The sequence below is a fragment of the Prionailurus bengalensis genome, chromosome A1, assembly GCF_016509475.1.
Source record: "Prionailurus bengalensis isolate Pbe53 chromosome A1, Fcat_Pben_1.1_paternal_pri, whole genome shotgun sequence".
Lineage (NCBI taxonomy): Eukaryota > Metazoa > Chordata > Mammalia > Carnivora > Felidae > Prionailurus > Prionailurus bengalensis.
The window spans coordinates 98,424,148-98,447,533 of record NC_057343.1 but is presented as its reverse complement, the minus strand read 5'-3'; the positions used below and the strand labels follow the sequence as shown (position 1 = coordinate 98,447,533).

Below are 23,386 nucleotides of genomic sequence, written 5' to 3'. Positions count from 1 at the left end.
GTGGTCTCAAATCCCCTGAAATGCCCCACTCTTCCCACCGCTACCCTAACCTGCTCCTTTGCCTCATCCTCGCTTATTTCCTGAGAGCTTATAAAATTTTTAGAACGCTGATCGTTATCTTGGTTTCTCGAAAACTGGAAGATGAATGTGAACGTACCGATCAGTTTCTATGGTGAAGCACCACATGACACACACGAGGCCTGTCAATCTAACAATATTATTGTAAGAATTAAAAGTGACTTACCATCCATAAGAATTACTAAACCAGATCCTTTATCTAGGACATCGGCAATAACAGCTTCACATTTTAAGTTTCCTGAAATGAACGGTGAAATCAATCAATCATCTGTTTTTAAAAAGACCATAAGATCATTATATTAAGATATGAGAGAATTTAACAAAATCTCCACTGTAAGTTCAGCAAAACTAAAAGCTATGCTTTGATATAGTTTTCAAGGTATTGTTAAATCATTCAACATTAAAAGGAAAGAGAATACCTCAGTCACTACATTTGAAACATCAAGTAGAAACACAATAAAGATCAAACTTCTAATACCCAGAAAATCTGGAGACCAGCATAGCCTGAACTAGACCATGGTCTAGTTCACAATGGACACAAAGGGCTGCTGTTAGGTTTCTTGTCCTCCATCTAATGCTTCTTTTTTTTTATCCCCAGGAGGAGTCACACGGCCTCTGACAGTACCAATGAAGCTGACAAATCCAGTGAGAGAGACAGAGACGCTGACATCAGTCTCCTGATGCTTGTGGTCCTGAGTCTCATCACCTGCTGGGTTTCACAGGAAGATTATAAATAGTAGCCGTACCTTAGCTTTCTGTAGTTTAAAGAGATTCCAAACCACAAGTATCTCGAATTTTGAATATTCATATTAGAGAGGCATTAGAGAGGTAGCTTTAAAAGTGCTTAAAGAAAATGCGCAGAAGCTACTGAAGAAAAATAATTCATGAGAAACCTAACTTGACGCTAAGGAGGTACACGAAATTAAGAAAAATATTTGCCACACCTTCCTATTCATATCACTTTCCAGGTATAATCATTTTGGAGTATATGCCTGTGTCTCTCTCTTGATATTTAAAATCCCTAAAGGCAAAAATCTACCTTACACATTCGTACTTTCCTTGTAACAATGGTTCCCAAGGGAGCCCACGGTCGAGTGACTGGCACATGCCAGACAGAGGGAGCCTCCTGGCCTCTGCCCTGGCCACCAGTGCCACCGCCACATGCCCGCACACGATGCACACGTGCACACAAAACCTCCACGGTGGGGATCCAGACACCGTATTTCATTTAAAATAACAGGTAACTTAACGTAGTAACAGGCTGTTTCAGTAGGTAGCCAGGTTAGAAAATGTATCTAAAACTGAAAACTCTGCCTTGTCCATGGCAGGTAAGCAGCGGATGTCTGATGAAGGCAGTCACCACACATCACCTCAGATAAAAACGGTTGTGTGAAAACTTCTGCTATAACACTGAAATAAGGCTATTCAAATTGAAACAGTGAGAATCTCATACATTTTTTTGGTAAAATAAAAAGCTTTGGAAAAACATGAAAGGAGGATTCTAGCTTCTTGCTGACCTGCATGTTACATAAGGCGAAATGATAAATAAGCCCTTTTTTTGGTATTTTACCACCTTATGTGGTCAGTATTTAATTAGACAATATGCTGACATTAGAGCACTGAAACAAATCTATCAAACTATAGTCAAAGAATAAGAAAAGCAGCTTTACTGAACGAGTAGGATACTCCTGAGAAGAAGAAAATTCATTATTAAGGCAGACCTGATTTTACTTACTCTAAAAGAAAACAGGAATAGTTAATTACAACAAATCCTCTATCTTTTAATGCGCTTGCCTTTATGAAAATTGCTACCAACATAAATACCTGAGAAAAGAATCAAAAACCATTATTCATAGGAATCATAGCTGCCTATATACAATTACTAAGTTTAGAACACATGTATACAACAGAGATGCTTTTTCAGTTGCTAATGACACCTGTATCATTAGAAATACACTGTTAGTATTTCGAGATAATTTAATAAACAAGACTATTCAAGGACAAAGCTTAAGGTCACCAAAATAGGTCCTGCTTCACATCAATCTATTCTAATCCATATCCACGCCTTGCGATATGACTTATTTAAAGTCACTCTAGGGGCGCCTGGGTGGCTCAGTCGGTTAAGCGTCCGACTTCGGCTCAGGTCACGATCTCGCAGTCCGTGAGTTCGAGCCCCGCGTCGGGCTCTGTGCCGACTGCTCAGAGCCTGGAGCCTGTTTCAGATTCAGTGTCTCCCTCTCTCTCTGCCCCTCCCCTGTTCATGCTCTGTCTCTCTCTGTCTCAAAAATAAATAAACATTAAAAAAAATAAAAAATAAAAAAAAATAAAGTCACTCTGTGCCAGTTTAACACAATGACACAGTTTGGAAGGTTAGTCAGGAAATAAAATCAGGGTACAATTAAGGAATCCATGTATCAGGAACTCACCTGATCTGGGAAGTGGTTTATACAACTCCAAGTACTGCTCCCCATGGAGAACCTATGTTAGGGTAAACAAAATTTTATTGGCCGACTTTCCTGTTCCACAAGCTCTGCTATGAATATGGCTAATCACAAGTGATATTTCACTGGCCGCTTGCTCACATCAGTACTCCCCCCAAATTATCTGTCTCAGTTTGGCTTCTACTTCTTAATCATAATCATAATCAATCATATTCAGAAATAATCAGCCTCCCAATCTAAAGACTGTTAGATCTTTTGGAGCAGAAAAGGTGTTCTTTCTTGACATTCATAAATCCTTACTGACTGGTAATTATGGATTACTTACTGATGCAAACACTAAACTAGGCTATATTTCCAGGGCTTATCACTGTGCCTGGAACATAAAGGGTAATTAATATATATCTGTTGAATAAAAATGGATAAATTGGAGGTGCCTAGGTGGTTCAGTCAGTTGAGCATCCCAACTCTTGATTTTGGCTCAGATCATGATCCCAGGGTCATAGGATGGAGCCCTGCATTGGGCTCTGTGCTGAGCATGGAACCTTCTTAAGATTTAAGATTCTCTCTCTCTCTCTCCACCCCTCTCCCTCACTCACACACGTTCTCTCTCTAAAATTAAAAAAAAAAATTTGGGGTTCCTGGGTGACTCAGTTGGTTAAGCCTCCGACTTCAGCTCAGGTCATGATCTCACGATTTGTGGGTTCAGGCCCCGTGTCGGGCTCTGTGCTGACAGCTCAGAGCCTGGAGTCTGGTTCGGATTCTGTGTCTTCCCCTCTCTCTGCCCCTCCTCCCCTGCTCTTGCTATGTCTCTCTCTCTCTCAAAAATAAATAAAATATTTAAAAATAAAATAAAATAAAAGTTTTAAATGAATTTCAAATCACATGTACCAAATACAAACAACTCAACTAAAACACAGGAGAGTATTACAACCATGTTCAAAGTAATCACAACCATGTTCAAAGCACTATCATTGTCCGTATTTCCTTAGTGTGATATCTTACAAATTATCTATAGATACAAAAATAGACATAGATGCATCTTATAAATTAACTATCAGTAGATACTAAGGACACTGTGTAACACTTAACCTCAATGTATGGAAGCAAAAATACACCAATATATGTAGGAAAATAATAAGACAGAAAAAACAAAATCTGACCCATATACTCAAATGACCACACCCCACTGCCATGGGACACCTTTAATTCTGTCTTCCTCCGAACCCAGAAGGAGAAAAAATGAGACAAATGGAGGATGGCCCACCATATCAAATGGCCTGGACACTCAAGGTGGGAAGACAGGGATTTCAATTCAAGAGGGCTATTATTTCTGGCCACAGATTCTGAACACCATTCATGATTTTTCCAACTCCTCCTGACTCTGAAGGAGTACAAGTGCAGAATTCTGAAACATTTGCTTTAACTGTTTGCATTTCAATTATTCAAACAGAACTGTATGCAGCAAATACCATGGGGCAGGGACTAAAACAACAAACTGCCTGGTCCATATCTCTTGCCTCCCTCCCAACTCATCAGATACTCAAATAAAATAAGTTCTCACAGATTCAGAGCAGCAATGGGCGAATCGCTCCTCCAGTAAATGGGTCCTCCAATCACCAAAGCCAGAGAAATTGACTCACAGCTCTAGAATTCAACAGCTATCCCTGGACTCATGACCTGAACCTTGACTCCAAGAAATGAAACATGCCCCACCTCAAAAGCTTTCTCACAGTTGTTCACACCTTCCTTCTTGAAACGACTTGTCCATTTTGCTTCTCAGATACCACATTCTCCCGCTATTCCTCAGAGCTCATACCTTGCCAGCCATTCCTTCTCGGTCTCCCTTGCTGATTCTTCCTCATGTCTTCAACCTTTCAACACTTGTAGCGTCCGGTCTCTGAGCTCAGGCTCTTCTCTACCTACGCTCACACGTTACGCTACGTGATTTCATCTAGTCTTGGGTCTTCAAATATCACTTCAAGTCTAAGAACCCCAGCGAGACCGCTACCCCCCAAACTCACGACTCACATATTCAACTGCCCGTTTTACATCTCTACTGGATTGTATAAGAGAATCTCAGGTTTGTCCAAAACCAACCCCTGACCATCCCCACCTTAAGGTAACTGTATACATCTATCTTGTTATATATATGTTCTATATAACTACTATACATACTAAATATATTGTATATAGTTAATTATAAATCATGTATAGAGACACATATGCATATATTTCATCCCAGTTACAAAAAACTTCATCTTTGACTCCTCTTTCCTTCGACTCACATCCAGCCTTTTGTTTAAATTACTATAAGAGACTCTTAACTCGTTTGCCTGCTTCGGCTTGGCCCCCATATAATCTATTCTCCACACAGTAGCAAAAATGAGCCTGTGAGTGAACACAGCCAGATCATATCACTCCTCAGTTCAAAGCACTACAGACTGTCTCCCATGTTAGTTAATCAGAGCATAAGCTAAAATTCTTATAATGACTACAAGGCCCTCTTCTACCACCGCCACCCCACCCACCCCGCCCTGGTTCATCCTGTAACAGACTGGCCCCCTTGCTGCTCCAAAAACAAGCCAAGTATGCATCTGCCTCAGGGCCTTTTACACTTGTTCTCTCTGGCTCAAATACTCTTCCCAGATCATTACCTGGCTTGCTCCCTCACCACTATCATCAAGCAAGAGTTATCACATCCATCTTATAGATAAGGAAACCAAAGCTTCGGAAAGTTCTGTACCCTTGGTCAAACAGCAAGCAAATGGCAGAGAGAGGATTGAGAACATTATGTCAGGGTCGTAGGACTGGACCTAATTGCAGTTTTCTTCTTTCTGCTTGTCCTTTCAACTAAGTCTCTTCTCTTATATGCTCAAAAGGAAAATCAAAGATATGCTAAATCTTTATTCCTGAACCAACCATGTCAAACTATTTTATTAATACATGTGCCCGCAAACAATGTGACATTTATCAATCATATTTGAAGAAACCAAAGAAAAGCAAAATAAAGGCTTCTTATTACTCTTACCTTTTCCAAGCTGACCGGAAGCTCAGGAACCTCTCCTAACCCTCCACCTACTAAAGGTTTCTGAGCTACGATAACTCCAAATGTAGGCAAACAGGAGAAGTCAGAGCTTCCTTCGTATATAAATTTCATATCTTTTGGCTCCTTCACCGATGCTCCCACACCAAGGGCATACATAATAGTTTCCAGCTCCGTGTAAGCAGAAGAAAATGGAGGGAATTTATAGCCAATGGCTCCAGCCTATGAGAAAGGTATACGAGAGTGTTTTTTCAATGATATTTTTGTCAAATCCTTAACGTTTTAACTTTTTCAAAACTATTAACTGCTTACGTACCTGGTTTTTGCTTTTGAAGACAGGTGAATAGAATGTCATGTTGGTGAATTTCATGGAGTGTCATAACTGTTTCATTAGATTTTATTTTAATAGAAACCAATTAGAAAGTGTGTGGGAAAGGACTTCATTTACAGATAAGAACTTTTTTTATAATTTGCTTCTTACTAACAGTATGTCTCATTTTCAAATTTCCTATCTCTGATGGTGAGACGCCCTATTAATTCAGCAACTATTACAAACTAAAAAATACAAAATAATAATAATAATAATAATGAATAGGTCATAAATAGTGATAGTGAATCGCCCTACAGGAGCTACTTATAAAATTAAATGTAAAAAGAGCAAAATGCTGCTTAATGCTTGTAAATTAGATGGCCTCAGAATGGTTTTAGTTAAAATGAGATTTTACCTTAAGTTCCTGGCTGGGAATGTCCCTCATCAAACTGGATATTGTATTTTTGTACTTAGTGATGATATGTCTTGCTAATGTGTGAAGTTGATACTGGGCTAAAAAGCAATGATGTCCAATTGTCAATCACTTTTATTCCAAAACAGGAGTCCACAAACAAGGGCTGAGAGCTAAGAATGGTTTTTACATTCTTAAAGAGTGGTTTAAAAAAAAGAAAAACAGGAAGAACATGTGACCAGGAAGGGTAGGTGATCCACAAAGCCTAAAACATCTACTATCTGGCCCTTTCCCGGAAAAGTTTGCCAACCCCTATTCTAGGATAAAGTCATATTTATAACCCAATCATATTCTCAAGGTTAAAATTAGATTGTTAACATTATCACTCTATCTTCCCTGAGTCACAAAACACCAAAACCAAATGCATCAAATGATTTATTTCTATTTATGCACTACATTTTTTTGTTTAAAGGCGACAATAAATCAGCAAACTTCACATGGGCTATAACCACTATTCCATCAGAATTTCTACACAGTCGGAGGTCCTTTATTTGCAGCGATGTTGAAATAGTTCCAAAATACAATCTATCAATGCTTTCACTAAAAAAAAATGACTCAAAAGAGGCACTTAAATAGATATCCTTTTCTAAAAAGTTAGAAAAAACAGTAACTACAGTAGAATTATCAACAATACTACCAAAAAAAAAAAAAAAAGACACTTGTGTAATTATACTGAAGAAAGTAAAAGTTACATAAGGCTACATCTTAGCCTCATGTTCATCCAAATTCTATAAATATTTAGTACATATTTTAAGAAAAGTCTTGTCACTTATCTTTCCTATTTAACAATGGACTAATAGCTTGGAAAATAACATTTTTGTATGAGAGAAAAGAGAAAAAGGAAAAAAAAAAAAAAAAAAGAAAGAAAAGAGAGGATCTCAAGAAAAGGCACAGCTTTTAGGCTTTTCTCCCCAACTTACAAATCCTGATGGTGCTGTTGATGCTGCGTGACTCACATGATTTGTCGAAACTCCTCCATCTGAATCGATTTTACTTATAACTCCAATGATACTGCCAACTGATTCTAAACAGTAATAACAACAAGGATGCTTCTGTTACAAGACATGACTAAGAAAAGTGACAACGTGCTCGATTATCATTCCTCTAACAGTGAGTAAGCCTGCCACAGGACCTTCACAGGCACTCATGAACTGAATATATGAGGTAAAACTATTAAAGGAAGAAGCTGTGAAAGACTCCGAAATAGACCAAAGATCACTGGGTGTTGTCAATGGAAAACAAGCCATTGTCCAACATACTCTTCCTGGGTTTTGATTCCAAAGAGGCACTGAGCTTTGCAATGTCTTTGATCAATTTTACAGCTCTGTAAAATGGGACCCTTGTCCAGAGACATGCAATTTTTGGTGAAGGAAAAACAAATTTCCCTTTCTCGCCATCATCACCCCTCCTCCAGGATGGAACAATGCCAAGATTATCCTCCGAACCACCCCCCCCCCCCACGTCTCAAGTGATAGCTCTGAAGTCGGTACTAAAAATTCGTCCAGAGAAAACCATCATTACGAACAGAGACTTCAGACAGGGTTCAGAAGCTACTGTTCTGGGGTCTAAAAGGTTAATAAAGGAGACTCATGGGGCTGCCACATATGCCAGAAGATTCCAGGGACTCCAAGACCTAACAAACCTGACAGGTACAGGCCTCTTTCTAACCTTGGACACAATCTATAAGCAAACCACAAACTGTGGTGTGACCAGGGATATCAGCCAGCTTCTTGCCTCTGAATCCTCCCCTCACCGCCCCACTAAGAATGCTGCCAGAAGGAGGCTTTTAACTGAAACTTACCTTGCTACGGGCTGAAAGGACACACAGAGACACGGGCAACCTGAGTTAATGTGGCTCAAACACTGAGAAAGCTTGGGCCAGTTACGGCACTTTTCTGGGATTTAGTTCCATTATCTGTAAGCCATGATCAGTTCTACAGAAAAATGTGACATGTTTCTTCTAACTCTACTTCTAACACTCAGAGGTGTATTTTCATTTAGAATTACGTAATTCATTTAGCTTTTTCTTTAGAATACTTTTAAGGCAATACAGTGGAACTTGGACATCAGAGGAAAGTTTTTAATGTACTTCTTTCTTTTTCCTTTCATTCATTTTCAATGATGGGTGACTCATTCACAGGCTAAATTCATCACAAACAGAAAAATACGGAATACAGGAAATGCTACCATTAATGACATTACAATCGTGCTATCATCTGGTTGAAAAAGAGCATAATGAAAATTTCAATGAGGGTACCAGCAGGCAGGAAAGTGTCATTAAGGAGGAAAAAAAAACAAGAATAGTCATTTTTTGAGATATATTCCCCTACCAAACACTGAATATAAAATTACTAAGAGGGAAAAAAAAAAAAAAAAGATCTGTCTACAAAATAACCCTGAATCATTATCTTTCCCAGAAGAGTCGTTTAAACTCCATATACTAAAAAAATAGGTAAATAAGTAAAAATAAACTTCATATACTACATGCATATGTGAGTTACACTAGAAAAAAACAACGTGCCTTTTGCTGGTTGTCTATTCCTATGGCAAATCATAGACAGCTCGATAATTCCAAGGAGTAAGCATTTGCTGAATCCTTTCTGAGTTTGGCTCCAAGCGAGCACCAAACACAAAAGAAGTACCTCCAAGACACAGTCTCCGCCTCCAAAGGACCTTACTGTGCAGTTAAGAAACCACATATTTACGAAACAAAAGCAGCTCTGAGGAGATGCTAAGTGGTCAGAGTCCAGCTAAGAGAGAAATCAATGTAGCCTGAAATATCTGGGGAGGTTTGGTTGAACATCCAGGGCTTGAGTTTTGATTTTACGAGAAGTACTCGGGTCAGCACAGGTGATAAAGGCAGGAAGGGGCATTTTGAAGTTTCTTCTCATTTATTTTTGAGAAAGATAGAGACAGTGAGAGCAGGGGAGGAGCAGAGAGAAGGGAAGAATCTCAAGCTCTACGCTGACGTGGGGCTCGAACTCACAAAACTGTGAGATCATGACCTGAGCTGAAATCAAGAAGCAGACGCTTAACTGACTAAACCACCCAAGCACCCCAGGAAAGGGCATTTTAGAAGGGTGAGACACAGCAGCAAAGACGAAGGGATAAAACAACACAAAATTTACTCATTAGACAGAAAAGAGCTAAGCCTAAATAAAACTGGCCTATGTGAACTTTTTGGGAAACAGAGAAAAACCAGGTGAGGTAAGCAGTGACTGGTTAGGTAAGAGAAGACTCTGAAACCCGAATCATCAGGGAGGAAGCACGGAAGGGTGAACAGCTTGTACTATCCCCCACCCGGACATACACCCAAAACACAGGATTACAAAACAAAACAGAAAAAGTGACAGTGGGGGTTGACATACATATCTTAAATCTGAAGAGTTCTAATAGCTCCTGGTGCAAAAAACACTCACTAGTTAAAAACAGAAGACAGGTCCCTAAGAGAAGAGAATGCTTTGTTGCCTCTGGCTCCCCAGCCAGGAGCGAAGGGATCTGGGCCTCTACCTTGAATTCTCTGGGGCTTGGTGGCGTTCTCAAAGTCACAGATCTTCTTCCAATTAGCCTTCACCCCCTCAGGGGTCATGGGTTGATTCTTCTGTCTTACGATGGCTCCAAGGGACCGTTCCCAGCGTACTGAAACAAACGTACAGAAACGTACAGAAACAAAACGAAGAAGCTAAGCACAGAGTTTAAAAGGGACACAGGAAGTAAAACTCATCTGAGACCCTTGAATTTTTTTTAACCGCAAGAGAAAGGAATTCAGGCGGGACAAAATGAGTCTAATATCTGAAGAGTTATACTACATGACTTTAAAGAAGTTGTTCTTGAGATGACAATCCCATGAGGAAAATGTGAATTAAAAAAAAAAAAAAAATATATATATATATATATATATATATAAAGCTGAAAGTAAACAGCTATCCTCTGACCATGCCAGATACTACTAAAGGAAGACTGTAATGCTGCTCAATCATAAAAATTTTAATTATAGACAATCACACCAAAAGACTGACTTCATGACCAAAGATCACTCAGGTAATATACTTCAAGATCTTTGCTAAACAGCAAAGTGAGGGATAACCAAATTAATATGTCACATAGCCCCAGATAATTCCCTCATGCCTCCCTTTGCTCTTTGCTCCTTTTTCACAGGAAGTCAACTAGAATAGGGCAGATTCACAAAAATCATATTGCTGTAGAAATTCTGTGAGGAGAATTTTTAAGACTGTTTGTTGCCTTTCAAAAAAGCCCAAGGAATAAAATAACCACTAGTAACCTTATTTAAACATATTGGTCAGATTTTGATGATTATTAAATTGAAGCTTTGTCTCAGGCAATGACAGAAATGCATGCTTCTAGAGTTTTCTTATTGACAAAGTCTCAGAAAAAACTTTTATTGCAACATTTCCTTTCTTAAATGGATATCCTGAGACACTTATGTTGAACAATGCTTGAGTAATATACGTTACTTTGATAACCAAAGAGAATAGTCATTAATGATGAAAATATTGATACTCTATGCTATATCAATGCCTTCCAGTAATGACAACCTTTTAAATAATTTCATTAATTCTGATACCAGCAGCCAACTGAAAACTTGATTTGGGATACTGGAATTTTTCACAATTTTTTTAAATGCCATGAAGCAATTGTCCAATGTGGAACTCACAAGATTGGGGAGCTGGGGAAAGAGATGGTTGAAGCCAAATGAGTTCACTATTGGACCAGAGGGCAACAATTTCCAGACATCAGTTGCAATTTCTGTCTCAGCAAGTTGTCCTCTGTGATTCGTGACCATTACCTCCTGATGTCTCATAGCCCCAAGGAAGAAAAGAATCAAACAAGAGAATTGGAAAATTTTCCTGCTGTGCTCTCTAGGACAAGACTCTTCCCATCTTTAGAAAACAGCCCCCTCTCTCACTCATTACTCTGCAGAAACAGCAAGAACAATCATGTGGGGGCACCTGGGTGTCTCAGCCAATTAAGCATCCTGATTTCGGCTCAGGACATGATCCCATGGTTCCTGAGTTCAAGCCCCAGCATCAGGCTCCACGCTGACCATGTGGAGCCTGCCTGGGATTCTCTCTTTCCTTCTCTATCTGCCCCTCCCCACTCATGCATGTGCACATGCTCTATATCTCTCTCAAAAATAAATAAACTTTATTAAAAATAAATAAATAATGTGGGATGCTGGAGACATAGGAGGACACAGGAAGACAAACAGACTGTGCTGTCTGAAGGAACAGCCAGTTACACATAGGCCAGATAACTCCTGAATAAGGACTGCCAACGGGGAAAAAATCCTCAACAGTTTCTTGAAAATGCCAAAGGCCTTCAGGACAGCTTCCACATTTTAGAATGCCTATTGGTATACCCATGTTTGAGGTAGAATATGCATGCACGAGCTCCAATAGTTAGCCATTTGGCAAGACCTTTACCCAGCTCCAACTGGATGTGCAAGGTTAAAAATACAGAAACAATATACGGCAAATGAAAAACTAGAAGAGACTTACATTTTCCAATCCATCCTCCTCCAACCTACCAAAAAGAGGGGAAGACAGTTATACCATCTAAAACGGATCACAAAGAGGCTTTTTTAATAGAAAAACAGGCAGGTGTCATACTAAGAGTATTAGAAGGCTAGATGACAATGGATGAAAATAACACAGTTCTACAAAAGTCCATGGGCCTCCATGATTTTGCTTTGTTCATGTTACCACAGTAGAAATACAGAGCAGCATTAGGTGGTAGACAATGCATGTGGTAGAAAAGCATGAATGATGGCAGAAACTAAGGCTTTAGGGCCGCCTGGGTGACTCAGATTGTTAAGCGTCCAACTTCGACTCAGGTCATGATCTCGCTGTTTGTGAGTTCGAGCCCTGCATTGGGCTCCATGCTGACAGCTTGGAGCCTAAAGTCTGCCTGGGATTCTATGTCTCCCTCTCTCTGCCCCTCCCCTGCTCATGCTCTGTCTCTCTCAAATATAAATAAACATTAAAAAAAAAAAACTTAAGAAAAAAAAAAACTAAGGATAGATTCTTCTACTGACTAGTTGTGTGAGTCCCATCAAATCATTTTTGAACCCTAAATCCAAGTTTTCCCCTATGTAAAATAAGGATAATAATATTCTTCATGAGCTAACCGTAAAGGTTAAATATTATAAAATAGTAAGATTGTCCCAACAACACAGGCATGAAATAATAGCTCCCTCTAGAAAGATCTAGTAAAGAAAAACATAAAAAGGGAAGAAAATAAAATTAGGATTTGACTTAAACAACTACATATAGTCGTTTCAATAAGATATCTTTATAGAGAGAAGGCAAACGACCAAATATATTAGTTGCCACACAGAAAGATCACATTTTTTCTAGAGGTCATGCAGGGGAATCCCCAGAAGAGAATGTCTGATGTTAAAAAAAAAAAAAAAAAAAAAAAATCTTCAAGCACCACAACTACAATGTGTCAGAATTGATCATGAGAATTCCACAGGCAGAGGACAACAGAATATGTTATCAGTAGAGAGCACACAGGTTAGTGGCTCCAGGTCAAGGGCATGGTTTTTTATCACCCTTTGCCTCTATATGAATATGCCCACAACTTTTACAACAGACCAGTCAGCCCTGATGCTGTCAGGGTAGATAAGTCAGCAGTGGTTTCGGTAACAGACAAGACAGATGTCATATTGTACCGTATTTGGGAGAGGCTCAAGAAGCTGGAAACTCCTCCAGGCACTAGAAACAGGAGGTCCAACTGAGCCAAAGAATCTCTATCTCTCCCTCTAGGTACCTCTCAGAATTTGGCAAACAGTGGCAAAACTTACTTTCAAGGTTTAAGGGGGATATTACAGATGTTTCTTACTGTATTTTATCAATCATGCATACCAAATGTTCCTCAATAAAAATGTTCACAACATACAGAACACATAAAACTGTACCTATAACATGACCTTGTTGTCTCTATAGGTTTTGCTGTATGTATAAAATGTATATCTAAGAAAAGAGACTATTCGTGTAAGATAAACATCTAGGGGCGCCTGGGTTAAGTTAAGTGTCCAACTTCGGCTCAGGTCATGATCCCATGGTTTGTGGGTTCAAGCCCCTCATTGGGCTCATTGCTGACAGCACAGTGCCTGGAACCTGCTTCAGATTCTGTGTCTCCCTCTCACCCTGCCCCTCCACTGCTTGTGTTCTATGTCTCTGTCTCCCCCTCAAAAATAAATAAACATTAAAAATTTTTTTTAAAAAGATGCAAATCTAATTAAAGACTGGAAGAATACATAAAAATATTAATAGTAGTTATCTCCAGATAAGGGTAATATGGATGGTTTTTATTTTCTTCTCTAAACTTTTCTGTATATTTAAATTTTTCTATAAAAGCATATACGATTTTTATCTACAAAATAATAAAAATTCCTTAACGACATAAAAGGCAGGCCAACTTCTGAGCTCCAGATGGCTTGATATTATTAAATCTGTAAAGTTCTTAGAAAGTTCTTTTCACCTCTAATTTTCCACAATTCGCAATGTCTGTAATTAAGAAAGTGGAGGCACACATCTCTGCTTAGATATGTGTACATTATTTTTTATTTTATCAAGTTTTTATTCAAATGCATCAGGTTAATATAGCATTCACTTCCAACTAAGCCAGATAATTTTGCTACCAAGAAATATTTCTGGATGTCATAGTATTCTTCATATAACAGGTTCCTTATTACCACAGAGAATCAAATAAAGGTGGGGCAGAGAATCTAAAATATAACAGTACTAGGGGGAAAAAAGAGATCACACTTAAATGAGGAATCAAAAATGTATAAATTGGCATAAAGAGATCTAAAAGGACTTTGATTACAAAGTGAAAACTGGATCTCACTGGATGTTTGGATTATGTGTGCTTATTTTCACAATAAACACTTAAAGCTCTACGATGAGGAAAAATACGAATGTTTATTCTTAAAGTTAAAATACATAATAGGTTATGTTTACTGACCTATCATGCCCAGACTAAATTTCTGGTATGCTGACATAACAGTTACAATTGAAAACTAACTGTTATGTACTAGATCCAGTGCTAAGAGTTTAAAAATAGGATTTCTCGTTGTCACAAAAGCCCAAGAAAACTGATGCTCAGGGACATTAATTTGTACAATATTCCAGCGAGCCAGCAACTGTCAAAACAGAGAATTCAAAACTCAGGCTGGCTGACTCTGAACCATAAGCTCTATCCTCCTACTTTAACAATCAGGTTCCCAAACCAAATAAAACCTTCTTCATTTGACTAAACACCTCTAACCAGCCACATTTTCATTTGGTAAGCATATTAGAAATGAAGAAAGAAAGAAAAACAGAATTTATCAAGTTGCTATTTCTTTCTCAAAAAAGGACATTTGTCAACACTTGTTCCTTAGTTAACTATAATATTTAAAAAATACAGGGGCGCCTGGGTGGCGCAGTCGGTTAAGCGTCCGACTTCAGCCAGGTCACGGTCTCGCGGTCCGTGAGTTCGAGCCCCGCGTCAGGCTCTGGGCTGATGGCTCGGAGCCTGGAGCCTGTTTCCGATTCTGTGTCTCCCTCTCTCTCTGCCCCTCCCCCATTCATGCTCTGTCTCTCTCTGTCCCAAAAATAAATAAACGTTGAAAAAAAAAATCTTAAAAAAAAAAAAATACACAAGTGAGGGGCACCTGGGTGGCTCAGTTGGTTAAACACCCGACTCCTGATTTTATCTCAGGTCATGATCTCACGGTTCCTGAGATCGAGCCCCGCGTTGGACTCTGCAATGGCAACATGGAGTCTGCTTGGGATTCTCTCTCCCTCTTTCTCTGCCCCTCCCCTATTCACATTTTGTCTCTGTCTCTCTCTCTCTCTCTCTCTCTCAAAATAAGTAAATAAACATTAAAGAAAAATATACAAGTGATATCAAATGATGCAGATCTTTCCAAATGTGAGCAAGTGGAAAATATTAATGCTTAAATCATTTTTTATGTTTAATTACACAAATATTACTTTGAGAGAAAGCAGGAAGGTGCAAAATACCTCAAACAAGCCACCGTTCTCCTCACAGCTCTCATGGCAAAGCCAAAGGACCAAGGGCGCCACGTAATCAGGCTTCAAAGTTTCCAGGAGATCTAAAAGACATCCCAAAAATGTTTATGAACAAGAATATACACATATTCAATCCACCATTTTGCTTTCTGAAAACTCCTTACTTACAAATTTTGGTAATTCAGAGGCTTTTTTAATAAGAACAAAATGAGATCTACAAAATTAATCAGTCTAACATTCAAAGCTTTTGAAAGAACTGTTTCATCCCTTCTAACTTTGAAGGCAACAGATACACCTTTCCAAGAGGGGTAACATACTATACAAACGACAAGTTAAGTTAAAGCTACCTAGGCAGTAAGTGGTGAGTAGAATTCTACTTAACATGAGGAACTGAAGTCACCATTCATTCCCAAAACTATTTGGCTCTCCCAGCAATTTAACCAGAAGCTAGAAAACTACAAAACAGCCTTGACCATTGTAATGGCGGTAAGATAATGATGTGAAATGAAGCTTGCAACCATCACTGATGAGTAACGAAGTGTAAGAAATATTTTCCCACTTGTTGCTTTCCATGAGCAACTTAATAGAGTAGAAAGGAACAGGCATACCTTGGAGACATTGTGGGTTTGGTTCCAGACCACCACAATAAAGCAAATATACCAATAAAGCTAGTCAAATGAATTTTTTGGTTCCCCAGAGCATATAAAAGTCATGTTCATGCTACCCTATAGTCAGTTAAACTGTACATTAACATTATGCCTAAAAAAACAATGTACATATTTTAATTTTAAAATACTTTAGCCACACCTGGGTGGTTTAGTTGGTTAAGCCTCCAACACTTGATTTCAGCTCAGATCATGATCTCGCGGTTTGTGAGACTGAGCTTTGCATCAGGGTCCACGATGAGCATGGAGCCTACTTGGGATTCTGTTTCCCTCTCTCTACCCCTCCCCTGCTCATACTCTCTCTCTCTCAAAATAAATATTTAAAAACTAATAATAAAATAAAATACCTTATTGCTAAAAAACGATAATCATCATCTGGGTTTTCAGTGAGTTATAATATTTTAGCTAGATGAGAGTCTTGCCTGAATGTAAATGGCTGCTGATTAATCAGGGGGGTGGCTGCTGAAGGCTGGGGTGGCTGTGACACTTTCTTAAAATACAATAATGAAGTATGTCCCACCACTCGACTCTCCCTGTCAACTGATTTCTCTGTAGCATCTGATGTTATCTGACAGCATTTTACCCACACTAGAACTTTCAAAACGAGTCAATCTCTCAAACCCTGCTGCTGCTTTAACAACTCAATTTATATAATATTCTAAATCCTGTGTTATTATTTCAACAATCTTCATGACCTCTTCACCAGGAGTAGATTCCATCTCAAGCACCACTTTCTTTGCTCATCCCTAAGAGCTCCTCATCCGTTCAAGTTTTATCATGTGATTGCAAGAATTCAGTCACACCATCAGGCTCTACTTCTAATGCTAGTTCTCTTGCTATTTCCACTGAATCTGCAGTGACTTCTTTCACTAAAGTCTAGAACCCCTCAAAGTCATCCATGAGAGTGGAAATCAACATCTTCCAAATTCCTGTGAATGTTGATAGTTTAATCTCTTCCCACAAATCACAAATGTTCTTAATGGCATCTAGAATGGTGAATCCTTTCCAGAAGGTTTTCAATTTATTTTTCCCAGATCCATCATGGGAATCACTGTCTAGGTCAGCTATAACATTATAAAATGTATATCTTAAATAATAAGACTTGAAAGTTGAAATGACTCCTTGTAGCAAGCCTGAAAACAACATTAATCTACATCTCCATCAGAACTCTTGGGTGAGCTGGTGTACTGTTAATGAACAGTAATATTTTGAAAGAGATCTTTTCTTCTGAGCACTAGGTCTCAACAGTAGACCCAAAATATTCAGTCAACCCTGCTGTAAACACATGTGTTGTCATCAAGGCTTTGTTGTTCCATTTATAGAACACAGGCAGAGTAGATTTTGCATAATTCTTAAGGGTCCTAGGATTTTCAGAATGGTAAATGAGCACTGGCATCAATTTAAAGTCATCAGCTGCATGGGACGCCTGGGTAGCTCAGTTGGTTAAGCGTCCGACTTCAGCTTGGGTCATGATCTTGCAGTCCATAAGTTCGAGCCCCACGTCAGACTCTGTGGTGACATTTTAGAACCTGGAGCCTGCTTCGGATTCTGTGTCTCCCTCTCTGTCTGCCCCTCCCCAACTCATGTTCTCTCTCTCTCTCTCTCTCAAAAGTAATATTTAAAAAAATTTTTTAATAAAATATTATAAAGATTTCCTTTTAGAAATATGTTAAAAACCAGAAGTATTAAAAACCACAAGGTTGTCCACTAGTCAAGTAGTCTATTATATAATCAAGTATAAGAACAGGCTCTCAATCATACACTTAAATTTTACATTTTCAAAGAACAAAGTTGGAAGACTCATATTACCTGAGTTCAAGACTTACTATAAAACTACAGTAATCAAGGGACACCTTGGTGGCTCAGTCGGTTAAGCATCCGACTCTTAATTTGGGCTCAGGTCATGATCTCACAATAGTGAGATCAAGCCCCATGTCAGACTGAGCCTGCTTAAGAGACTTTCTCTCCTTCTCCCTTTGCTCCTCCCCTACTTGCACTCTCTCTGTCGAAAGAAAGAAAGAAAGAAAGAAAGAAAGAAAGAAAGAAAGAAAGAAAGAAAGAAAGAAAGAAAGAAAGAAAGAAAGAAAGAAAGAAAGAAAGAAAGAAAGAAAAGGAAAAACTATAGTAATCAAAACTTCATGGCATTGGTAAAAAGACAGGCACACGTCAGTGGAACAGAACACAGAATTCATAAACAGACCCGCACCTACATGGTCAATTGATTTTCCACAAAAGGACAAGGACAACCCAAACCAAGAATGAGTACTAATCTCTAGGACAAATTAACTAGTTTCTTCAACAAATAAATGGCTTTTTTTTTTTTTAAAGAACAAACACTTTTATTAAATAAAACAAGAGCTATGGTAACAAAATGCCTGTGGACTTTATCTGGATCCCTGTGGAATAAGCCAACTCAAAAAGGGTACCTTTTAGACAGCCAGTAAATCTTAATATTAATTTGTTATTAGGTGATATGAAAGAATTATTTTGTTTGATGTGATGATGACACTGTGGTTATAATGTCCCTATCAGTTAGAGATATATTTCCAAGAATTTATTAGGTGAAATATAAAGTCTAAGACTTATTTTGAAATATTACAGAAAAAAAAAAAAAAAGGAAGAAGGTGACAAAAAAAAAAATCATTTTGAAATATACCCAGAGCATGGTGCTTTCCTTAACAAAGGGCTATCTTCACGGGAGACTACCAGAGCCTCATCTGACCTAGGGAAAAGGCAATTACCAAACTGGAGCCTCTCTAGCATTCCTGTCTCAATTAAGGAAAGACGGTGAAAATGGCTAAGAAACTCTTCTGAAAGTCACAACCCAGGACTTTGACTCCCTAAAGAAAAATGGAGATTCAATCATAAGATTATAGAACATCTTTCCTCCCCGTGACTTACAGCCACAGCAACAGGGCTCTAGTATAACAACAGTGGGTTCTACCTGACAGAGCTCAAAGACGCATTCTATTTAACAAAGAGTTTTTGGGGAAACCCAAAGACAACAGGGAACACAAAAACAAGGACAGAGAGGAAAAAAGCCTCTGACACAGATAGTCCCAACAAACAAAAAACATGGCCTATGGCCTAAGCACATATACTTAAAATCTCACACTAAAGGCCTATTTACCTCACTTTCTACTATACCCCAGTGCACCATGTTCAGCTTTCAACAAACATTTCAAGGCATGCTAAAAGGCAAGAAAAGCACAGGCTGAAGAGACAAAGTATCAGAACCAGGTTCAAATAAAATAGACATTCTGGAATTATCAGATGAAGAATTTAAAATAGCTACAATTAGGGGTGCCTAGGTGGCTCAGTCAGTTACACGTCTGACTCTTGGTTTCGGCTCAGGTCATCACCTTGCAGTTCGTGAGTTCGAGCCCCACCTGAGGCTGTGCACTGACAGTGCAAAGCCTGCTTGTGATTCTCTCTATTCCCCATTCTCTCTGCTCCTACCCCAATCGTACACATGTGTGCGCGCTCTCTCAAGACAAATAAACTTTAAAAAAAGTCTTTAAAATAAATAAATGAATACATACAATAACTATAATTAATATGGTACGGGCTGTAATGGAAAAAGCAGACAGCATGCAACAATAGATATGGCTACAATAAGCAGGGAGATGGAAACTCTAAGAACAAATCAAAAGGAAATGTTAGAAAACAAAAACAATATAACAGAAACGAAAAGGGCCAGTGAACTTAAATATATGTGGATAGAAACTTCCCAAAATAAAATGCAAAAAGAAAAAAGAATTTTAAAAAAGGAAAAGAATATCCAAGAACTGTGAGATAACTGCAAAAGAGAGAATGTGTACATAAGGGTAACACCAGAAGGAGAAGAAAGAAATAGAAAAAAATATTTAAAGCAGTAAAGGCTGAAAGTTTTCCAAAATTAATGACAGACACCAAACCACAGATCCGTAAGTTCAGACACTATCAAGTATCAGTATATTGCCAAAAATCTCCACTAAGTACATTATATTCCAGCTGCAGAAAAACAAAGAGAAGTATCTGGGAAGAAGACAGGGGGGAAAAAAACACCTTGCCTACAGATGTATAAGGAAAGGATTACAGCAGACTTCTCTTCTGAATCAGAAACCATGTAAGAAGCAAGAAGAAGGTGGAGTGAAATAGTTAAGTGTTGAAAGAAAAACAACTACCAATCCAGGATCCCATTATCAGTGAAATCATCCTTCAAAATTGAAAAACATTAAAGGGAAAAAAAGACAAGCTATAGAGTGGGGAAAAAAATTTGCAAAACATGTATCTGATCAAGAACTTGTTTCCAAAATATGCAAAGAACGCTAAAAACTCAACAGTAGGAAAATAAACCACCCAATTTAAAAATGAGCAAAAGATAGGGGGCCTGGGTCGCTCCATCGGTTAAGCGTCTGACTTTGGCTCAGGTCATGATCTCACAGTTCGTGCGTTCAAGCCCTGCATTGGGCTCTGTGCTGACAGCTTGGAGCCTGGAGCCTGCTTTGGATTCTGTGTCTCCCTCTCCCTCTGCCTCTCCCCTGCAGGTGCTCCGTCTATCTCTCTCTCACAAAAATAAGTAAACATTAAAAAATGAATAAATAAGGGGCACCTGGGTGGCTGAGTCAGTTGGGCATCTGACTTCAGCTCAGGTCATGATCTTACAGCTCATGGGTTCAAGCCCCACGTCAGGCTCTGTGCTGACAGCTCGGGGCCTGGAGCCTGCTTTGGATTCTGTGTCTCCCTCTCTCTCTGCCCCTCCCTGCTCACGCTCTGTCTCTCTCTCAAAAATAAACAAACGTTTAAAAAATTTTTTAAAAAATGAGCAAAAGATGTGTGCAGACACATCACAGGAGTGAATAAACGGCAAACAAGCATAGGAAAAAATGCACAAGATCACATATCATTAGGGAGCTGCAAATTAAAACATGAGACACTACTACAGACCTATGAGAAGGACTAAAATGCAGAAGACAGACAACAGTAAATGCTGGCAAAGATGTGGAGCAGTGAGAACTCTCCTTCGTTGCTAGTGGTACTACAGCACGACACACCCCTTTTGAAAGGAAGTCTGGAAATTTCTTAACAAAGCTAAACAGTCTTAACATACAATCCAGCAACCACGCCCCTTGGTATTTACCCAAACAAGTTGAAAACTTACGTTCACACAAAAACCTGCGCATGGGGGCACCTGGATGGCTCAATCAGTTAAGAGTCCGACTCTTGATTCGGCTTAGGGCATAATCTCCTGGTTCATGGGATCAAGCCCTGCAGTGGGGTCTGTGCTGACAGCACAAAGCCTGCTTGGGATTCTCTCTCCCTCTCTCTCTCTCCCCCTCCCCAACGCATGCATACACACACACACACACACACACACACACACACACACACACACTCTCTCTCTCTCTCTCTCTCTCTCTCTCTCTCCCTCTCCCTCAAAGTGAAGACACTTGAAAAAAAAAACTTCTTAAACTGCACATGAATGTTTACAACAGCTTTTATCCATAATTGCCAAAAGCTGGAAGCAACTAAAATGTTCCTCAATAGGAGAATGAATAAATTATGGACCCTCCACACCAGGGTATGTTATTCATGGACAAAAAGAAATGAACTTCAGTCCTCCCAGACATTCAAGGAGAGGGAGGATGAAGAGGTGAAGGCACGGGGGTACTTTCAGGGCAGTGAAACTATTCTATAGAAGAGAATTCTGTATATAACAGTGGATACAGAACATTACGCGTTTGTGAAAGCCCATATAACTATACAACACAAAGAGTAAGCCCAAGTAGAAACGATGAACTTGAGTTAACCATAGTGGATCAATACTTGTTCATCAGTCATAACAGAGGTAGCGCACTAGCACAAAGTGTTAATACGTAGTAGGAAAAACCGTATGGGAACTATCTTCACTCTCTGCCCAATTTTTCTATAAACCTCAAACTACTCTAAAAAATACAGCCTATTAGTATTAAAAAATAATCATTGCTGTAAACCAGAATGCTATTGCCACCTTCAGTAAAAAGCAAAAACAACAAAGCAAAGATATTTAGGTATTCATGTGTACCTATGCAGAGAAAAAGAATGAAAGTTCATCTCTGAATGGTAAAATTATGGATCATTTTACATTTTTTTCCCTTGGGTTTTCCTAAATTTTCTGTAACGAATACAAATTATGCCTAATGCTTTTTGAAACTGTAAGATAAATAACATTTTAAGTATTCAGAAAATTAAGTACTTCTGCAAAACTCACTCCACACAGATTTGTAGCTAAGAGCACTGAAAAATCTAAGCTACTTACCTTCAGGCATAACTGTCTGGGTCATCCGGGATCCAGCTGTAGGGGCAATAGTGTTACAGTGAATGTTGCTTTTCTTGCCTTCAAGTGCAATAGTGTTTGAAAGCCCCAGAAGACCCAGCTTCGCAGCACTATAATTGGCCTGGCCAAAGTTGCCGTATATTCCTGAAGCTGATGAAGTCATAATAATCCTGAAAAGAAAAATCCATCTCTCAAAATCTCTTTCCCATGTTTTGACAACAATGCAAACTCCAAACTTAATTTTTTCTTTTTCCGTACTATTACACCTGTCAAAAGCAACTCTGTATACTGTCATTAGGTTCCTACAGTCATGATTCATACATGTAAAATAATCTTAATAATAAAAGTAATCTCTCAAAATTTAACTACAAGATTTAACTTTTAAAAAGAATCCCCAATCAGGACCAAATAAATTCAAGTGTAAGAACGTATATTCATTATCTACTGAGAACAACAATAAATATTTATAAACAAAATAAAGTGGCAACATATGAGTTAATGCTACAATAAGAAGTATAAGGAAAACCAGTTCTAATTCTTTACTTCTCATTACACTGCCCCTTTTTGTGGATAATGTTAAATGCCTCATACTAAAACTATGCCATCTCCAAAACTGGACCCAATCTCACTCACTCTATTTAGTCGACCAAAGAAAACAATTCACATCATTCATTTTCAGAAACTGAGGGTCAGGAGAAACGCTCCAAGAACAGGTATCACAAACAATTTACTGCTAGAAAATGCGTGTGAACCATAAGTTAACAGGACGGGCTATGTCAGAGGGCACCAAGCCACCTCCTAGCTCTGCTTTGTTCCAAGGCACTCGCACAAACACTGCCACAGATGGGACCTACAGGTCCCAAACCATTTATAAAGAGCAGCTCCTGTCTGACCAGTACCAGCCAGCTGGACACACAGCTCATCTCCCCTCACGTGATCAGTAGACACAAAATAATACTTTGGTTAAAAAATAACGTACGGCTGAATCCTCCATGTTTGTACTGCTAGAATATCAGAGAGCAGCAGGAAATTCAT

At 38.8% G+C, this 23,386-nt stretch overlaps 1 protein-coding gene across 2 annotated transcripts in view; it reads right to left on the bottom strand.

Moving 5' to 3' along the window:
* Positions 1–23,386, bottom strand: part of HSD17B4 (hydroxysteroid 17-beta dehydrogenase 4) — an 87,462-nt gene that overhangs the window by 40,420 nt on the left and 23,656 nt on the right. For both annotated transcript variants that reach the window (XM_043586061.1, XM_043586052.1), the window contains exons 8-15: positions 22,334–22,521; positions 15,380–15,471; positions 11,864–11,888; positions 9,855–9,983; positions 7,265–7,368; positions 5,548–5,784; positions 2,505–2,556; positions 245–316 (exon numbers count right to left, since the gene is read on the bottom strand). In XM_043586061.1, coding sequence (XP_043441996.1) covers positions 245–316; positions 2,505–2,556; positions 5,548–5,784; positions 7,265–7,368; positions 9,855–9,983; positions 11,864–11,888; positions 15,380–15,471; positions 22,334–22,521 — 899 coding nt within the window. The remainder of the gene's footprint in view (positions 1–244; positions 317–2,504; positions 2,557–5,547; positions 5,785–7,264; positions 7,369–9,854; positions 9,984–11,863; positions 11,889–15,379; positions 15,472–22,333; positions 22,522–23,386) is intronic.